Source organism: Macaca nemestrina, chromosome 12 (genome assembly GCF_043159975.1).
Source record: "Macaca nemestrina isolate mMacNem1 chromosome 12, mMacNem.hap1, whole genome shotgun sequence".
Classification (NCBI taxonomy): Eukaryota; Metazoa; Chordata; class Mammalia; order Primates; family Cercopithecidae; genus Macaca; species Macaca nemestrina.
The window spans coordinates 117,920,348-117,939,193 of NC_092136.1; the positions used below are offsets into that span (position 1 = coordinate 117,920,348).

The following is an 18,846-nucleotide window of genomic DNA, read 5'->3' on the forward strand; positions in this document are numbered from 1 at the left end:
GAATGCTAACTGGGTGTGATGCCACATGCCTGTAGTCCCAGCTACTCAGGAGGCTAAGGTAAAAGGATGGCTTGAGCCCAGGAATTAGAGGTTGCAGTGAGCCAAGGTCATGCCACTGCCCCTGCACTCCAGCCTGGGCAGCAGATTCCGTGAATGAGAGAGAGAGAGAGAGAGAGAGAGAGAGAGAGAGAGAGAGAGAGAGAGAGAAGGGGAGGGGAGGGGAGGGGAGGAAAAGAAAAAAGAAAAGAAGTAGGTAGTAGAAGGGATGTGCTTAAGAGAACAGAGCCAAGAAAAATTCATCTGTTCATGTGACAAATATTTGTTGAGCAGTTACTATGGACCAAGCACTGTTCTAGGTACCAGGGATTCAGCAGTGAACAAAACAGACAAGTTCTGTCTTCAACGAGTCTTCATTTCATGGAAGGGTGGGAGGAGACAGAAAATATGTCAAATATAGCATATGTTAGAGGCGATGCGTGCTTTGGAAGAAAAGAAAGCAAGAAAGGAGGATAGGAAAGTTTGGAAGGCTCCATTTTAAATAGGGAGATCCAGGTAGGCCTCACTGTGAAGGTGACAGTGAAGAAAGACTGGGAGGAGGAGAGGGAGCCAGCCATGTGGAGGTGAGGGCAGGAGAGCCGGTCCGTTGCTTTCCAGGGTTTCCAGAATTCTTGCCCCAGCTCCCCCAGGGGAGAAATCCCCATGGCACCTCCCCAGCTTATTTCCCACAAGGAGAGGGGGACTTAAAAGAATGTACCTCTGACACTTACTGATATTAATTTTGCCTATGTTTTCCCTTTCAAGTTCCTTCTTCTTGGATAATGATGTGCAATTGACAATGTAGTTATTATCACCTCTGTTCTAGGCAGTGATCAACTCCTACCTGGTCTCCCTAACCCCAGACTGTCTTGTTCCAATCCATCTCCTCTCTGATGAAAGATCCATCTTTCTTTTCGTTTTTGGAGATGGAGTCTTGCTCTTGTCACCCAGGCTGGAGTACAACGGCACCATCTCTGCTCACTGCAACCTCCACCTCCTGGGTTCAAGCGATTCTCCTGCCTCAGCCTTCCGAGTATCTGGGATTACAGGCATGCACCACCACGCCTGGCTAATTTTTATATGTTTAGTAGAGCCAGGGTTTCACCATGTTGGCCAGGCTGGTCTTGAACTCTTGACCTCAGGTGATCCACCCACCTTGGCCTCCCAAAGTGCTGGGATTACAGGCGTGAGCCACCACACCTGACTAGATCCATCTTTCTAAAATTAATTTGATCCTGTCTCTCCACTGTTCAAAAACTTTCAACGGCTCCTCACTGCCTTCAGGATAAAACCCAGACTCCTTAGCATAGTGTTCAAGAGTCTCCACAGCTGCCTTCACCCATCCTGCCTTCCAACTTGCCTTTATTCCCCTGGTACGCCAGGCACATCAGGCAGCTTACAGGCCCCCTCCATGCCTCTGACTGAGCTGAGCCAGTGCCTCCCTCCCGACCTGCACTTAAGTGCCACGGGCTGAGGAGACTTTCACCAGCGTACCTTTGAAGTTGTCTGTATTATAACATACATTATCTTCCACCGGGCTGGACTGGCATCTGCATCTGCCTCTTCCCCCAGATGGTAATCTCTTTAAAGACAAGGACCAGGCTGGGACTTGCTGTTTGTGGGATTGAAGATGCATTGATTCGCAAATGTTTATTAAGCCTCTACTAAGCACGCACTGTGCTGGAGGGCCCTGCCTCCCGGAAGCTTAATGTTTAATCAAAAGCTAAGTCAGGAGGTCTGGAAAAGGATAAATGATGGCACAGTGAATGGGTACATGCTCCAGGGGCTCAGGCCTCTCTCGGGCAGGCAAAGGTCAGACGAAACCCAGAAATGTCCTGGGACAGGCTCAGGCAAGACACAGGGGAGGCGGCCTGGCCTGGGGGCTCCTTTGAGGGGCACTCATGAACAATAGGTGAGCCTGGATAAGTGAGAAGAGGCAGGGTAACCATGTGCTGATGAAGCTAAGCCTTGTCTGCAGGAATAACCCCCCAGCATTAACCATAACTGTCCTCAAGGTATTGCTGTCACCGGCCAGAGGGCGGCAGGCTGTGGAGTTTGGCTCAGGGACTACCAAGTGCTGACGGCATGCTCTCCCCTCTGCCTCCCACCTTCCTACAGATGTCAACCCCCTGCGCAAACCCCGTACCCCCATGGAGACCTTCAGAAAAGTGGGGATCCCCATCATCGTAGCACTACTGAGCCTGGCGAGTATCATCATTGTGGTTGTCCTCAGTAAGTGACAGCCCCTACCCGACTTTCACCCTCTAAGTAAATGACAGGGCCCACCCCCCCACCCCCACACTCACCCCCTGAATAAGTGACAGTCCCCCACCCCTGCCCTCACCACTTCAGTAAGAGGCAGTCCCCCACCCCTGCCCTCACCCCTTCAGTAAGAGGCAGCCCCACCCCTGCCCTCACCCCCTCAGTAAGAGGCAGCCCCGCCCCTCCCATCATCACCTCATAAGTGGCAGCCCCTACTTGTCCTTCACCCCCTCAGTAAGTGGCAGCCCCCACCCCCACAGTCAGGGGCAGGTGATCTGCATAAAGCTTTGCAGAAAAAAAAATCGTTGGTATAATAAAAGGAATTTGAGGAGAAAAAAAGAGAAAGAGAGAGAAAGAGAGAAAGAAGAAAGAAAGAAAGAAAGAGAGAGAGAGAAGGAAAGAAAGAAAGAAAGAAAGAAAGAAAGAAAGAAAGAAAGAAAGAAAGAAAGAAAGAAAGAAAGAAACCACATGTATCCACCCCCTGCTTTGAAGAGAACCTTATTCTAAGAGTGAAAGGGGAGATGAACTCAGCCCCCATCTGTTCCAGATGGCTTCTATCCCAGGTGACTTCTTCTAGAGGGAGAGCACAGTGGCACATGTTCCTAACCCACGCAGGCAATTTGCAGGGCCGCCACGCCCCCTGCCCCCTCCTTCCCATCTTCTGCAGATTGCAAGCTGAGTGGCTCTGAGCAGTGGCTGGAAGAACAGGGAGAGTTTCTGCTTGTGAGGAGGGGAGAAAGAGGAGGCAGCAGAGAAGACCCCCCAGGCAGCTGGCACCTGGCCCCCTTCAGCCTGGCCTTCACCATGGCTAGTGCCTGAGGCCCAGTGTGGTCTTGAGCAGGCCTCTCTGCCTCAGGCCCTTATCCGTGATAAAGAAGATTCAACTGAAGGAGCAGGGATATGGGTCGTTTTCAGCTCCCACATCTTATGATGGAGTCATTGCCTTTGTTATCCACATGAGCACAGCAGGTTACTGACCGCAACTTTTCACAGCAAGAAGTAGGGCACTGGGGACCAGACTAGGAATCAGGACACCTGAGACAGGGATCCTGGCTCTGCCACTTGCTGCTGCATGACCTTGAGTAAGTCCTTCACTGCCTCATAACCTCAGTCTCCTCACCTGTAAAATGTCCTTCCTCCCTCAAAGCGATATCCTGAGCACCAATGAGATAACATACGTAAACGACCAAGCTAAAAACCAAGTTTTGCAAAAGAGTGTGTCATCACACAGCAGCAGGCGAAATGTGACCCAGGACATGCATTTGCTAATTGGGGCAGGACTGCCTGTGCAGCCAGGGAATAGCTGGCCTTTCAGGAATCTGCACTTGTAACTGTGGTGACATTTCAAGCAGTAGCAGCCAACTGCCTGGTTGGAGGACACTGAGAGAGCCTCTGGTCCCCCTTCCACGCGAGCACTGAGGCTCGGAGAGGAGTAGCGGCAGTCAGGGTCAAGGCTGGGACAGGACCCCAGTGCCCTGATTGAACAGGTTCATTTCCATCTCATGGCGGTAGAAAAGTAGAGCCACAACATAAACCCCACTCAAAGCCCTGGGAGCCCTGGATGGGTGTGAGATGCAAATGACCCCAAACCCTTTCTCCTTGGTCTTGGTTGCCCACACGATGGAGGTTTGCAGTGCCATCAACAGACTTGCCATCCTGTTCTATTCAGGCTGATGTTGAAGTGAGCTTGCTTTCCATAAGCATGCACTCTGCCGCAGTGGAGATAAAGGGGGCCAGAGTTATCCAGGGAAAGCCAGGCAGGCACTGAAGCATAATTTAGAGCTAGACACTCCCTGTCCCAGAAGGTCCGACATGGCTTCCACATCCTTGGCCCCTGGATTCTGTAATCAGAGGTTGTAACCCAGTCCTCCATCCTGGGCCGGGCTCTCTCAACCTATGGCTTCTGGAGTCTTAACTGGCAACGCTGTGTCCTGGATTTGTCCCAGGAGGCTGGGGTGACTCTGCCTCACTCTGGCTCCTGATCATAAACCAAACTCCAAAGAGCTAGGTAATACCTGGGTCCTCCTTCTCCCTTGCTTCACTCAAGCCAGGAGCATCAGGGCCAGCGATCACATCTCAAGCTTCCCCAGAGAGTTAGATGGGCCCTGGCTGTACACTGGAAGCACTGTGTGCCCTGGGAAAATAAAGCCTGACCTTCAATTCTCCATGTCCCTGTTTGTAATGTGAGTTAGTAATAACACCTCCCTCCCAAGACTGTTACCAGGATTACATGAGGAAATGTATGGAAAGCTCCTAACACGGTGACAAGCAGGGACCATTATTAGATTTAATGCCACTACTCTTAAGACCAGCCCAGGATGATACTGGACTGGAGAGGGGCCCATCAGGCCAAGAGAGAATTCAGTTACGAAGGAGGAGTCCCCTCCTGCCAGGGTGTTTGGCTATGAGTCTTCACTAAGGAAAAGTTTGTTTGTTTGTCTGTTTGTTTGTTTGCTTGAGACAAGGTCTTACTCTGTCCCCCAGGCTAGAGTGTAATCATGTGATCACGGCTCACTGCAGCCTCAAACTTCTGGGCTCAAGCAATCCTCCTGCCTCAGACTCCCAAGTTGCTGGGACCACAGGGGCACACCACCATGCCTGGCTAATTTTTTTTATTTTTATTTTGGAGAAACAAGGATCTCACTATGTTGCCCAGACAGATCTTGAACTCCTGGGCTCGAACAATCCTCCTGCCTTGGTACCCCAAAGTGCTGGGATTACAGGTGTGAACTACCATGCACGGCCAGAAAAAGTGTTAAAATATCAGTTCCCTGAAGGATTAAACACACTCAACATCTTTCCATCATCCCAAGATGGCAAAAGAACAACAGAATTCGAAAGCAGCTGGCAGAATCTAAAGACAGCAAGAGAAACAAAAAAACCAAGGACCAAGCCCTTAACAGATCTTTCTCTTTTTTTCTTAATTTTAGTTATTTTTTTTAATATATTTTAATTACTTTTTTTGTTCAACTTTTATTCTAAGTTCTGGGGTACATGTGCAGGACGTGCAGGTTTGTTACATAGGTAAGCGTGCCATGGTGGTTTGCACTGATCAACCCTTCACTGAGGTATAAAGCCCGGCAACCATTAGCTGTAATTCCTGATGCTCTCCCTGCCTCTGCCTTCCGCCCGACAGGCCCCAGAGTGTGTTGATCCCCCTGCATGCGTGCATGTGTTCTTATCTTTCAACAGTTCTTTCACCCAGATAAAAGCACCCAACTCTAGAACTATACTTGATAGTTACGAGACATTTTCACAACTACCATCATACCACATGCTCTCAACAGTCCTGTGAGGCAGATATTATAGATACTATCATCCCATTGTACAGATGAGGAAACTGAGAACTAAGGAAGGAAAGTGATCCGTATACAGTTGGACAGTATGGCTGGGCACAGTGACTCACGCCTGTAATCCCAGCACTTTGGGAGGCTGAGGCAGGTGGATCACCTGAGGTTGGGTGTTCGAGAACAGCCCGGCCAACATGGTGAAACCCCATCTCTACTAAAAATACAAAAAATCAGCTGAGTACGGTGGCACGTGCCTGTAATCCCAGCTACTCGGGAGGCTGAGGCAGGAGAATCACTTAAACTTGGGAGGCGGAGGCTGCAGTGAGCCAAAACCCCGCCACTGCACTCCAGCCTGAATGACAGAGCGAGACTCCATCTCAAAAAACAAAAAAGTTAAGTTCCACGGTAGGTGGCAGAGCTAGGACTCAGAACTGGGTCTTCAGACTCTGGGTTCCTCCTCTGTTACCAGAACGTACTGAGCCAGCACTGGGGGTAAGAGGCAGGTACCAGCCTGTTTCTCAATTTCTCCCACACACGTGACCTCTCTTGATCCTCAGACATCATGTGGGTATGGGGCCGGTGTTACTATCTCCATTTTACAGACAAGGAAGCTGAGGTTCAGGCCAAGTCTATGTGCTACCAAATAGCAGAACTGAGCCTGGAACTCACACATGCGTCTGAGAGCCCAGCATCATCGCCAGGAAAACCCAGCCTCTCCCTACTCAAGCCTGACCCTCAGCCCTCTCTGCCCCTCCCTGCACTTGCCTTCCAGTCAAGGTGATTCTGGATAAATACTACTTCCTCTGCGGGCAGCACCTCCACTTCATCCCAAGGAAGCAGCTGTGTGACGGGGAGCTGGACTGTCCCTTGGGAGAGGATGAGGAGCACTGTGTCAAGAGCTTCCCCGAAGGGCCTGCAGTGGCAGGTGAGTGCAGGGTCTGAGGGACAAGAGGAGTGGGCCCAGCAGGAGGTCTGCTCAGGCCCCCGTGGCCCACTGCATAGTATCTGCCACCTACTTGTCACTGTTCATCCTTGTTGTATAAGGTTCTTTTTTTGTTTGTGTGTTTTTGTTTTTGTTTTGAGGCAGAGTGCTTTGTGGCCCAGGATGGAGTGCAATGGCTTGGTCTCGGCTCACTGCAACCTCTGCCTTCCAAGTTCAAGTGATTCTCCTGCCTCAGCCTCATGAGTAGCTGGGATTACAGGTGCCAGCCACCACGCCTGGCTAATTTTTATGTTTTTAGTAGAGACGGGGTTTTGCCATGTTGGTCAGGCTGGCCTCGAACTCCTGACCTCAGGTGATCCGCCCACCTCGGCCTCCCAAAGTGCTGGGATTACAGGCGTGAGCCACTGTACCCTGCTGTATAAGTTTCTTGAGAGCAGGACTGTGTCTTGTCTATCTTTAAATCCCAGTACTTAACACACAGCAAACAGTAACTATTTGATGAACAAATGTGAGCCAGAAAGGACAGGAAATTGTAACTGAACCTGCCCCATGCGTGCTGCGCCTGGGTGGATTTCAGGCAGAGGGCTAGACTGGGTGACCTTGGAGCATTCCTCCTTTCTATGAGATCTGTTATTTCAAGGAGACTAGAAAAGAGACTTCTCAGCCACTTTGCCAGCTATTGGTCCTTCTATTCTTTAGTGTTTGCTGAGATGCACTATGTGACAGGACTGAGCCAGGTCGTTTCAATGGATAGGTGTTTTGAGCATAAAACCCACGTTCTCTCTTGGGCTGGACTCTTCTACCTTCATCCCCCTGGTGCTTGGGCTCTGAAGAAATAAAGATAGGTAGGAGATGAGTGATGGGGCTTCTGAGGGCAGGGCTGAGTGACTTCCTGTGTATTTGCTCTTTCTTTATCAGAAATCAAATGCCTGTCAAATGCCCTTATCAGAAGTCAAATGCAACTGTCATCCTACTGCCAATAGGACTTCTCATTCAACCTCCCCCTCTGACCTTTCTTGGAGAAGGACCTAGGTCCCTCTCTGAGACATTTCCCCAGGCTGAGCAAGTTGCATGGACCATGGGTATGTGGTCCATACAATTTAAACAAGTTGTATATGGTCTCTGGGTAGAGTGACCACATAATTGATCATCAAAACTGATACCTGTAAGAGCAAAAGGGGGCTCTATTAACCATTGGGCCAGGGCAACAGGTCAAAACAGAGACTGACTCCGGGACGTCTGCTCACACTAGCTACTGTCAAAATGGGGCCCAAATAGACAAAGCCAAATGGAGGAAATTCCCTTGACATTGAAAGTGTTGGGGCTCTGTGGTACCCCCAGTTCTAGGCTGGGGGAGGTTGGACTGATCTCATGATGAGTTCTGAGGGGGATGGGCCAGATGGGCCCCTCCTTCCATCTAACCCAGGTTCTTTTCCTCCTAGTCCGCCTCTCCAAGGACCGATCCACCCTGCAGGTGCTGGACCCGGCCACAGGGAACTGGTTCTCTGCCTGTTTCGACAACTTCACAGCAGCTCTGGCCGAGACAGCCTGCAGGCAGATGGGCTACAGCAGGTAACCAACCTGAGCCTCTCTCCTTTTTCCCTTCTTCCTCTTTCCTCCTCTTCCTCCTTTCCTTCCTCCTTTCTTCTCTCTTTCCTAAAAAATACAGGCATTGGAGCCAGGCAGAATGGCTTTTGAATCCCAGCATTTCACTTATAAGCAACATGAAGTTAAATTTCCTAAGCCTCAGGTTTCTCAGGAGTGAATTGGGGGAAGTAATACCAACCTCATAGTACCCCCTCCTTCTAGATTGGAGGCCCTTCTTGTCCTAGAACCATGTGCATTTCAAGATGTGGAAGACCCTAGGGATCATCTAGTCCATGCATCATAGGATGGTTTTGGAACGCCAATGAGAGAATGTGTGCTGCCCTCCGACACACACACACACATACACACACACACACACACACACACACACACACACACAACTTCTAGCTTCTGTGCAGTCCTCTCCTTTCCTTTACTCCTCAACCTTCACTCCTTTGTCCTGACTTTGCCAGAAACTGTTCCTGCCCAGTAATACAAAAGCCAAGTTAACTTATTCAAAGTTTCGTTGGTTAAGATTTAGCTTAAGTGAGCCTAGTTTCAGTGGGGCCCCAGCTTCAGCAATCCCAGCTCTCTCTGCAAATTTCAAAAGCAGTTCCAAATTTGGAGTGGATGAAAAGGTGTAAGATTATAATAAGAGTAATTTGCATTTTATATATTTATATTCTTTTGATTTTGGCAGAAACCCAAAAAGATAGTTATTATATCTATTTCATAAATAGGCTCAAAGAAAGTAAGTAACTTGCTAGAGTAGTAGTTGGGAGGTAGAGGGCTAGAATTTGAGCCCAAGATCCCTAATTCTTGCACATTAGGAGTTCTCATAGTGTTTCTGTTTCTACACTGGGTGATTCTTTATTCTCATGTAGGACATCATCTATAAAGGAAGGGACTGATGAGATGGTTGATCACTCAGAGAGTTTAGCTGGAGAGGATGGATAGGAACCCTTGCATTCAGTTGCAGAGTAAGATAACCTATCTCTGGCAGGCCTCAAACTTCTTCAGGATTCTAAGAGACTGGACCCAGAGACTAGGCCAAAAACAAAAACATCTCTACCAGGCAGACATCACCAATGGATCACAGAACTCTCTCCTATGGATCCCTCATGCAGCCTCAAAGTGCTTTTTCAGTAAATGCTCCAGGCAGCCATTACAAATCAATCAGAATTATTTGCCTCTCTCTTCTCTGCTCATCAGGCTTCTGCTGCTCTCTACTCTCCACAGGGGGTAACTTCCAGTACCCTCCAGAAAGCACACCCCGCCACCTTCATTTCAAGGAGAGTGAGGAAGTCATGCCCGGCACCTGCTATTCTCCCCTCTTCCCACAGCCACTGAGCCCAGCCTCGCTGCAGCCAGCCCCCGCTCCCCACTGTAGTCTAGTCAATTGCTGCGTCAGCCGTCAGCCATACCTAGCACAGTAGGCTGAGGCTTGATTATGAAACGCAGGTGTCTCCAGAGGATCTTAAGGTGATAGGTTCCTGGAATTTCTGTCCTTTTGGAGCTCACTAAGGCACCAAACCACCTGACTCTTGTGCTTTACAAAAGCAAAGTTCATCAGAATCATTCATTGGGATGGAATCGGTGAACAGAAGTTAACTTTCCTGGGAATGTCCATTTCCACCATATTTCCTCCTTCTAGGTCTCAGATTTCTCTACTTTCTTTCCTCCTCCTAGATTGGAGGCCCTTCTTGTCCTAGAACCATAGGCATTTCAAGATGTGGAAGACCCTAGGGATCATCTAGTCCATGCATCTTTTTTTTTTTTTTTTTTTACAGAGTCTCACTCTGTCACCCAGGCTGGAGTGCAATGGCGCTATCTCAGCTCACTATAACCTCCACCTCTCAAGTTCAAGCGATTCTCTCACCTTAGCCTCCTCAATAGCTGGGATTACAGGCACTCGCCATCATGCCCGGCTGATTTTTGTATTTTTGTAGAGACTGGGCTTCACCATGTTCGCCAGGCTGGTCTTGAACTCCTGATCTCAGGTGATCCATCCACCTTGGCCTCCCAAAGTGCTGGGATTACAGGCATGAGCCACTGTGCCCAGCCCCATGCATTTTTTTATAGAGGGGGAAACTGAGGCTTAGAGAGACCCAGAAAAAGAATGTGACCTGCCCAAGACCACACATCAAACTAGTGCCAGAACCAGGGACAGAACCTAGATTATGAGGACTCTTAAAATGGACTCTAGTCCTCCCAGGTCCGAGTCCTCCCTGGGTCCTTCCAGGAAGTGCCAGCATTCCTGCCTGAGAATGTGCCAAACCACCAGTATCATGGATTGACCCACCCCTCCATGGAGAGCTTCTGCTAGCATTACTAGCATGGTTGGGGATGGAAGGAAAAGATTTAGAAGAGGCAGATTCAGTAAAGGAACAATCAGAGAGATGGAATTAATCAGGGAAGACTTCCTGTTGGAGGAAAAACTTCAACCCAAGGTTTGAAAGCAGGCAAGCGTGGATTAGCAGAGAGAAAGAGGGAGGGTGGTCCAGTTGAGATAACCGTTTGTTTGGATTCTCATGAAGACAATCCAGTCCTGTTCTATTAAATAGCCCTAAGGGGGCCAAAAGTATACCCCCACTATTAAAGTCAAGCCAGATGCCTTGTTTGGAGAACCAAATATCCACATTCCAACTCCCTCCCAGGTGAGAAGGGAGCTAACCTGGGCCCCTATGCCTCTTTGTTTCCCTGCTGTGAACCAGAAGACATTGCTGGGATATTTGAAATAAGGGCAGAGCCGGGAGTTTGGAAAGGAGACCCTTAACATTTCTCCAGGGCTCTGGGTTCTGGATTTGGAGTCCCTGCCCAAGAAAGCAAGTTACATCAGCACAGCACCAAGGGTTGAGTCCTGGGATGCCAAGGATATATTCTTTATAGTACAGCAAAGCAAGCCCCATCTTCACTGACTAAGACCACCTCCACTCCCTGGCCACTCCCCACCAGGCATTCTCCGCCACCCTGTCTCCTGAGAGTGGGAGCCAACTCTACCATCTTGTTCTAACCCCCTGCCCCAGCTCACAACTCTCTCTCTCTCTCTCTCTCTCTCTTTCTCTCGATGTGAGCAGCAAACCCACTTTCAGAGCTGTGGAGATTGGCCCAGACCAGGATCTGGATGTTGTTGAAATCACAGAAAACAGCCAGGAGCTTCATGTGAGGAACTCAAGTGGGTAAGTGAGGGAACACCTTGTGGCCTACAGAAGGCCCCCACATGGATGCTGCTCTTCAGGTTGCAACCAGCTCACCTGGAACCCTAAGCAGCCAGGGGAATGTAAGCCAGACATCAGGAAGAACTCCTAGCCAGACAGATCATTCAATGCCAAGAGCTATAGACTCACATTTTGGAGAGGTTTTCTGTGTTGACTTGTTTTTAACACAATGGACAGCTGGACAAAGTGTGTTGTCCTATTCAAAGTCAGAGGGGTGGATAATGTGACCTTTCCATCAATCTGGATAGTAAATAGTTTTTGCTACTGCCGTAAATTTTCTAATAAATTGCCCAATAATCAAGATTCCAAAGTCACTTTGTCCTTCCCCACCACTTACCCAGCCAGAGCTCCCCACCTTCTTGATGCTCCAGGGAAGAGGCTCCACAGCCCTTGTGGGTGGCCCATTCCTGAGCCTCATCACCCTGCTTTAGAGCAGAGCATCCAGTTGAAATCTGTCACGTTGTGGCAAAGCGGTTCAGAGAGGAGGCTGGCTTCTTAGCATTCAGGGATGTTGCTGAGGGCCGCTTATTCACCTGTGGGGAAAAGAAAGAGAGATCAGACTGTTACTGTGTCTATGTAGAAAGAGGTAGACATAAGAGACTCCATTTTGTTCTGTACTAAGAAAAATTCTTCTGCCTTGAGATGCTGTTAATCTATAACCCTACCCCCAACCCTGTGCTTGCAGAGACATGTGCTGTGTTTACTCAAGGCTTAATGGATTTAGGGCTATGCAGGATGTGCTTTGTTAAACAAGTGCTTGAAAGCAGTATGCTTGTTAAAAGTCATCACCACTCTCTAATCTCAAGTACCCCAGGGACACAATACACTGCAGAAGTCCGCAGGGACCTCTGCCTAGGAAAGTCAGGTATTGTCCAAGGTTTCTCCCCCTGTGATAGTCTGAGATATGGCCTTGTGGGAAGGGAAAGACATGACCATCCCCCAGCCCAGACACCAGTAAAGGGTCTGTGCTGAGGAGGATTAGTAAAAGAGGAAGGCCTCTTTGCAGTTGAGATAAGAGGAAGGCATCTGTCTCCTGCTGTCCCTGGGCAATGGAATGTCTCGGTGTAAAACCCAATTGTATGTTCTATTTACTGAGATAGGAGAAAACCACCTTAGGCTGGAGGTGAGACTTGCTGGTGGCAGCACTGCTCTTTAATGCAGCAAGATGTTTATGTGTGTGCACATCAAAGCACAGTACCTTTTCTTAACCTTGTTTATGACACAGAGACATTTGTTCACATGTTTTCCTGCTGACCCTCTCCCCACTATTACCCTATTGTCCTGCCACATCCCCCTCTCCGAGATGGTAAAGATAATGATCAATAAAAACTGAGGAACTCAAGAGACCCGGTGCAGGTGGTGCGGTGCAGGTGGTGCAGGTCCTCTGTATGCTGAGCGCTGGTCCCCTGGGCCCACTTTTCTTTCTCTATACTTTGTCTCTGTGTCTCTTTCTTTTCTCAAGTCTCTCGTTCCACCTGACGAGAAATGCCCACAGGTGGTGAAGGGGCTGGTCCCCTTCATTCACTGAAAGTAAATCTTGAAATGGACAGGATTGGTCCAGAATGATCCTTTGCCTAAAATTCCTTCAAAATTCCATTCTTCCATTTGGAAAGCCCGCAGTGCCACAGACTCTGTTCTGGGATCTGCCCTCTTCCCTCTTGGGTCCCAGGAGCCCAGGCTAGGCTTTGAAGCAGGCAGGGCCCAGTGCACCATAGGTACTCAGCAGTGGGGGTGTTGAATCCAATCAAATGGAAGTGTCAATGCAGGAAATGCAATGGATGTCAATGCGCTCTCCACATGTTCCCCACTGTGCAGCTTCCACATTCCCCAGGTATTGGGAGGGGACTTGAATTAATAGCATTGGGAGGCTTAAGTCCCTACCTCCCAGCTGAGCAAGAAGCTTAAATCACAGGGTGCTGTGTCTGTTTTCCAGGCCCTGTCTCTCAGGCTCCCTGGTCTCCCTGCACTGTCTTGGTGAGTACCCCCGATCTCTGAGGGTTTGGGGCCTGGGCCAGCAATGAGCAAGGAGGAAGACCTTCATCTTCACTCCTAAATTTCTGGGACTCCAAGTTTCATTCTGCCTTGGTCTATAGCCCTTGGGCTTGCAGGTCAATGCCCCCTCGAGTTGTTGGTGGCCTTGGGCAGGTCACTTTCTTTTTCTGGGTCTTTCCAAGCCTCAGTTTCCCCCTTCTACCATCTGTGCATGGCTCCACAACCCAAGTGGAGACCTGGGAGAGAGCATTAGGAAGACTGAAAAGGGCAGGACGGGGCCTCCACTGCCTACCACCCCGGTCAGGACCTACATAGCCTTCTTCGTCACAATCAGCTCAGGTATCCAAGATCAGATTACCCACATTCATTATTTGAGCAAATATTCATTGAACAGTTAGAATATGTCTCACTCTGTCAGTTGTTGGCTAGAAGTAGAAAGTACCAGATGAGTGAAATAATTGGCCACTATCCTCAGTAGCTTATGACTAAGTAAGAGAGAGATGCAAGACAGCATGTGGAAAATGCCAGACCGAGTAGCAGTCACAGTGGACATGCTACAGAGAGAGCTGGACAGGGTTCAGAAGACCTGGGCACCAGTCCCGTTCACTTCCAGTGTGGCCTCAAGTCATTCACCTGACCTTCCTGAAGTTCATTTTCCCAAGAGGTTATTTAGTCCAGCTGCCCATCAAGGATCTCTAGGGACCCTTCTAGCTCTAACAGAGGAGATCAGAGAAGAAAACAAGCACTGTGGCTCATCTCATCCTACCAGCTTCACAGAGAACTGAGACTGGCCTGGAAGGATAGCCAGAAATTAGAACACCTAAGGGAAGAAGGTCACAATGCTGCCTCTGCAATTTAGGAGTGTGTATGCTTCCCTGCAGGATGTTGAGAGTTTCATTCATTATCACGTGCTCCCCACTCCGACCCCACAATACCTAGTGTGTGGGATCTGACACGTAGTGGTTGGTCAATGAATGAATGAACAAATGGCCAGACCATCTAAGGTTCTGCACTGAGTAGCCCTGAAGGCATGAAGGAGCATAAGTGACAGGTCCTCCCTTGTGGGGCCTCTGTTTTACCAAGAAAACAAGACCTAAACTCAACAACACTGAAAGGGTGGCCAACACCCAGAACAGCCTGTGGGAATGCCAGAGAAAGGGAAATTCCCAGGGACTGGGGGCCCAGGCTAAACACTGAAAAATGCATCTGTAGGTTCAAGGAGGAAAAGCCCATGTTGTCTGTCTTGCCCGCCACTCTCTCCCAGTACCCAGCACTGCCCCAAGACAGGGCACTTGACACAAATTGGTTAGATTAATGAATGATCTAGAATTCAGTGGTCCCCAACCTTTTTGGCACCAGGGGCTTGTTGCATGGAAGACAATTTTTCCACAAACCAAGAGGGGGATAGAAAGCATTAGATTCTCTCTCTCTTTTTTTTTTTTTTTTTTTTTGAGACTGAGTCTCGCTCTTGTCACTCAGCCTGGAGTCCAGTGTTGCGATCTCGGCTCACTGCGACCTCCGCCTCCTGGATTCAAGCAATTCTCCTGCCTCAGCCTCCTAAATAGCTGGGACTACAGGTGCCCGCCACCAGCCCAGCTGGGACTATAGGCATGTGCCACCACACCTGGCTAATTTTTGTATTTTTAGTAGAGACGGCATTTCACCATGTTGGCCAGGCTGGTCTCGAACTCCTGACCTCAGCTGATCTGCCCGCCTGAGCCTCCCAAAGTGCTAGGATTCCAGACGTGAGCCGCCACACCTAGCCTAGATTCTCATGAGGAACGCACAGCATAGACCCCTCACATGTGCTGTTCACAATAAGGTTTGTGCTCCTACAGAATCTAATGCCACCTCTGATCTGACAGGAGGTGAAGCTCAGGTGGTCATGCTCACTTGCCCCTGCCGCTCACTTCCTAATGTGCAGCCAGGTTCCTAACAGGCCACGGACCAGTACTGGTTTGAGGTCCGGGGGTTAGGGTTTGGGGATCCCTGATTTCGAGAACTAGGAGAGGAGACAGCATTTCAATGGGAAGGGCATCTTTTTGGATCAAAAACAGAATGACTTTTTAGAGAACTACAAGCAGATCAATTTGGCTAGACAGAGACTTTATATGAAACAGCAGGAGGCTGCCAGGAGGAGTGGAAACTCTACTTTGCCCTCAAGGGAGATCCTGAAGGGCTTTGGGGGAGCGGGCAAGGTGGCATGGAGAAAGCAGTGTTTGAAATCAGATGGTGTTTGAAAATCTCCAGGCCAGCACGGCGCCTGACACACAGGGAAGGGAAGCAGCCTTTCCCTTTAGAATGGCCACCATGGTGGTGGCTGCCAGAAGAATTGGAGAGGCAGAGCATGGGTGGAGAGGTGGGACCTGAGGGCTTTACTGGAGTTCCAGGGGTCAGGGGATGTGAAAGCCAGGTCAGTTAATAGGAAGACAGGATGTTAGATTGAGAGACTCCCCTGGCACGGGGAACAGACTTGGAGAAGGGGGAGTTTGGGACAGTCCACTTCCGAGTCACAAAACAGCTTGTGGGTGTCTGTTTACTGTTACTCAGTGGGAGTGGCTGGGGACACGCCACCTGGGCAGGGCTTTCGTAATTCTGCATCACTTGGGAAGGTCACAAATTCCCAGCACAATGGACACACCCGTGTTCGTAGTCTAACCTCCTGAACACATCTTAAACCAAAAAAAGAAAGAAAGAAAAAGAAAAAGGAGAGGGAGGTTTGGGGAAAGCCTATGGTCTGGGACACTCAATACCTCCCATGAATAACTCCAATTGGCCTGGTCCTCTCCCCACTCCGGCCCCAGCCAGAAGGTCCCTGCTTAGAGCACATGTTGGGTACTGAGGGGAGGCAGCCTCATCCCCAAAAGCCTGACTTCCTGCCTCTGCCTGTGTCCAGCCTGTGGGGAGAGCCTGAAAACCCCCCGTGTGGTGGGCGGGGAGGAGGCCTCTGTGGATTCTTGGCCTTGGCAGGTCAGCATCCAGTACGACAAACAGCACGTCTGTGGAGGGAGCATCCTGGACCCCCAATGGGTCCTCACAGCAGCCCATTGCTTCAGGTAAGGCCCCAGCTGTAAGGAGGTCTCTGGGGACCAAAGCCAGTCAGGGGCCAGAGAGCTTGGAGTCCTGTCTCCTGACACCCTCCTTCTCTTCACTCTCCCACTAGAGACGTTTGCCAGGGTGTGGTGGCCCCAATGAAACAATGGCCATGATGCCCTTTGTTAGGCATTTGGGTGTCTGAGCAGAGGGTACGGGTCACCAAGCATGGCCTCTTCCTGGTGGGACACCATCAGATACCCAGAGTCCTCACCCCACCCCCATATCGTTCAAGCCACAAAAGCTCTTCCCACCTGCCTGAAGTTCCAAGAACTCACTCTTTTTGCTTGTTTCCAGGAAGTTGTTCCAGGGTCTAGAGTCATAGCCACTTCCTCATTATGTCTGGAAACTTTAAAAAAATTAAAAAGCATAGGTTCCTTTTCAGTCCACAGAGAGGCCTGGCCTTACCTCGGGGAAGGGCCACTCCCAGGCCCCCTTCACTTTTTATTTATTTATTTATTTATTTATTTATTTATTTTGAGACAGAGTCTTGCTCTGTCGCCTAGGCTGGAGTGCAATGGTGCTATCTTGGCTCACTGCAACCTCCGTCTCCCAGGTTCAATCAATTCTCTTGCCTCAGCCTCCCAAGTAGCTGGAACTGTAGGCATGTGCCACCATGCCAGGCTAATTTTTGTGTTTTTAGTAGAGACAGGGTTTCACGATGTTGGCCAGGCTGATCTCGAACTCCTGATCTCAAGTGATCCGCCCACCTCGGCCTCCCAAAATGCTGGGATTACAGGTGTGAGCCACCATGTCCCGCCCCCCCTTCACTTTTATTCATTCATTCATTCAATATCTAATGAGCACCTACCAGGTACCAAGCACCAGATGATGTGCCCGAGTGCATTAGACCCCACTGCTGTCTTCAAGGCACTCATGATCTAAGCCAGCGTTTCTTAACCATTTTGTTGTTGTTGTTGTTTTTTATTTTTTTGAGATTCTGGCAAGAGCTATAAATTCTTTCTTAGAAAAACATCTCTGCACACTAAGCTGTGCCTGGCATTGGGAAAAAGAAAGCACGTAATGTAACTGACAGCATGAGTAACACAATGAAAAGGGTTGGAGGAGAGAGCGCCAGGACCCCAGAACTCAGGCATTAGAGGAGCCCATTTCCCAGCCCTCCTTGAGATTTCCTTGGGCAGGTTTCACTAAGGAAAAAGTGTCAAATCCCCTTTTTGAATTCGACTTCTTGTAAGTGCCAAAAGACTGCCCCTTCTCTACTATCCCTGCGCCACCACCATCTTTCCCTCCCAATGCAGTGATACCCAGTACCCCAATCCCCAGGGCCCTGGGGACCCAGCCTTTGGCAAAGCCTCCTCAGGCTTGGATCAGGCCTGAACCCAGCTGTCTCGGTCCCCAGGAAACATACCGATGTGTTCAACTGGAAGGTGCGGGCTGGCTCAGACAAACTGGGCAGTTTCCCATCCCTGGCTGTGGCCAAGATCATCATCATTGAATTCAACCCCATGTACCCCAAAGACAATGACATCGCCCTCATGAAGCTGCAGCTCCCACTCACTTTCTCAGGTGAGAAGCAGGGCCTGAGGCCACCCAAGCCCCTTCCATCAGTTTTCACATCCACTCTGCTGTTAGCTCACTGAGTGACCTTGGCACATAATTTCTCCTCTCAAGACCTCAGCTTGCCCATTTGTCTGTAACTAATATGTCAGCCTAACATCACTGATGCCATGAGGCCTCCTCAAGCTGTCAGCTAACACCTCCACTCCATTCCATGCTGGAGATTCTTCCAAGGCCTGTCTTCCCTATGTGGAGCCCCTCAATGGAGAACTGGAGTTTCATCCGATCTTAGAGTTTTAGGAGACCTTTTAAAAAGATTATCGAGCTCATTCCCCACCACTGACCAATACCTGAGAGCCTGCTCAGTATCCCTGCCAAGGAGTCATTGTGCTCCTGTTTGCTCTCCTCCAGGGGCAGGGAACCCATTACCTGCGAAGCAGCCTGCAGAGTCTTTGAACAGCTCTGTTGGATGCCTTGTGCTTATATTGAAATGTATTTAGATCAGCATTCCCAACTGTGGGGTCCGTAAGACACTGGCCCCTTGGAGAGGAGAGGATTCCATTGTCAAATAAGTTTGGGAAGCATTTTAATACTACAGCTCCCTTCTTGGAGCACATTAGTTTATTAAAGGTATCAGAAATTTTTAAAATAATCTGTTTTATTGCATAAATTTTCTAAATTTATTTGACCACAGAATCCTTTTTTCATGCCACTTCTACTAGCATCCCATGGAACAAGTGTTCTAGAGACCCTGGTGTGACCCCTTTCAGAGAGCTTAACTGCCAGGCTCTCCTGAACCCTGGGGTATGTTTCAAGATTTGTGCCTGGGAATTGTTTTAATCAGGTATGGTAAGGTGACAGATACAGACACAACTAACTTTGAAAGAAGAGGTTATTATTTATAGCT

The 18,846-nt window shown here is 49.4% G+C and overlaps 1 protein-coding gene across 1 annotated transcript in view; it reads left to right on the top strand.

Annotated features, from left to right (window-relative positions):
• The window catches only part of LOC105476425 (transmembrane serine protease 4), a 43,650-nt gene that overhangs the window by 20,021 nt on the left and 4,783 nt on the right, over window positions 1–18,846 (top strand). The window contains exons 3-9 of the mRNA XM_011732379.3: window positions 2,155–2,268; window positions 6,361–6,513; window positions 7,974–8,103; window positions 11,196–11,297; window positions 13,270–13,310; window positions 16,225–16,384; window positions 17,782–17,948. Of these exons, the coding sequence (XP_011730681.2) occupies window positions 2,155–2,268; window positions 6,361–6,513; window positions 7,974–8,103; window positions 11,196–11,297; window positions 13,270–13,310; window positions 16,225–16,384; window positions 17,782–17,948 (867 nt within the window). The remainder of the gene's footprint in view (window positions 1–2,154; window positions 2,269–6,360; window positions 6,514–7,973; window positions 8,104–11,195; window positions 11,298–13,269; window positions 13,311–16,224; window positions 16,385–17,781; window positions 17,949–18,846) is intronic.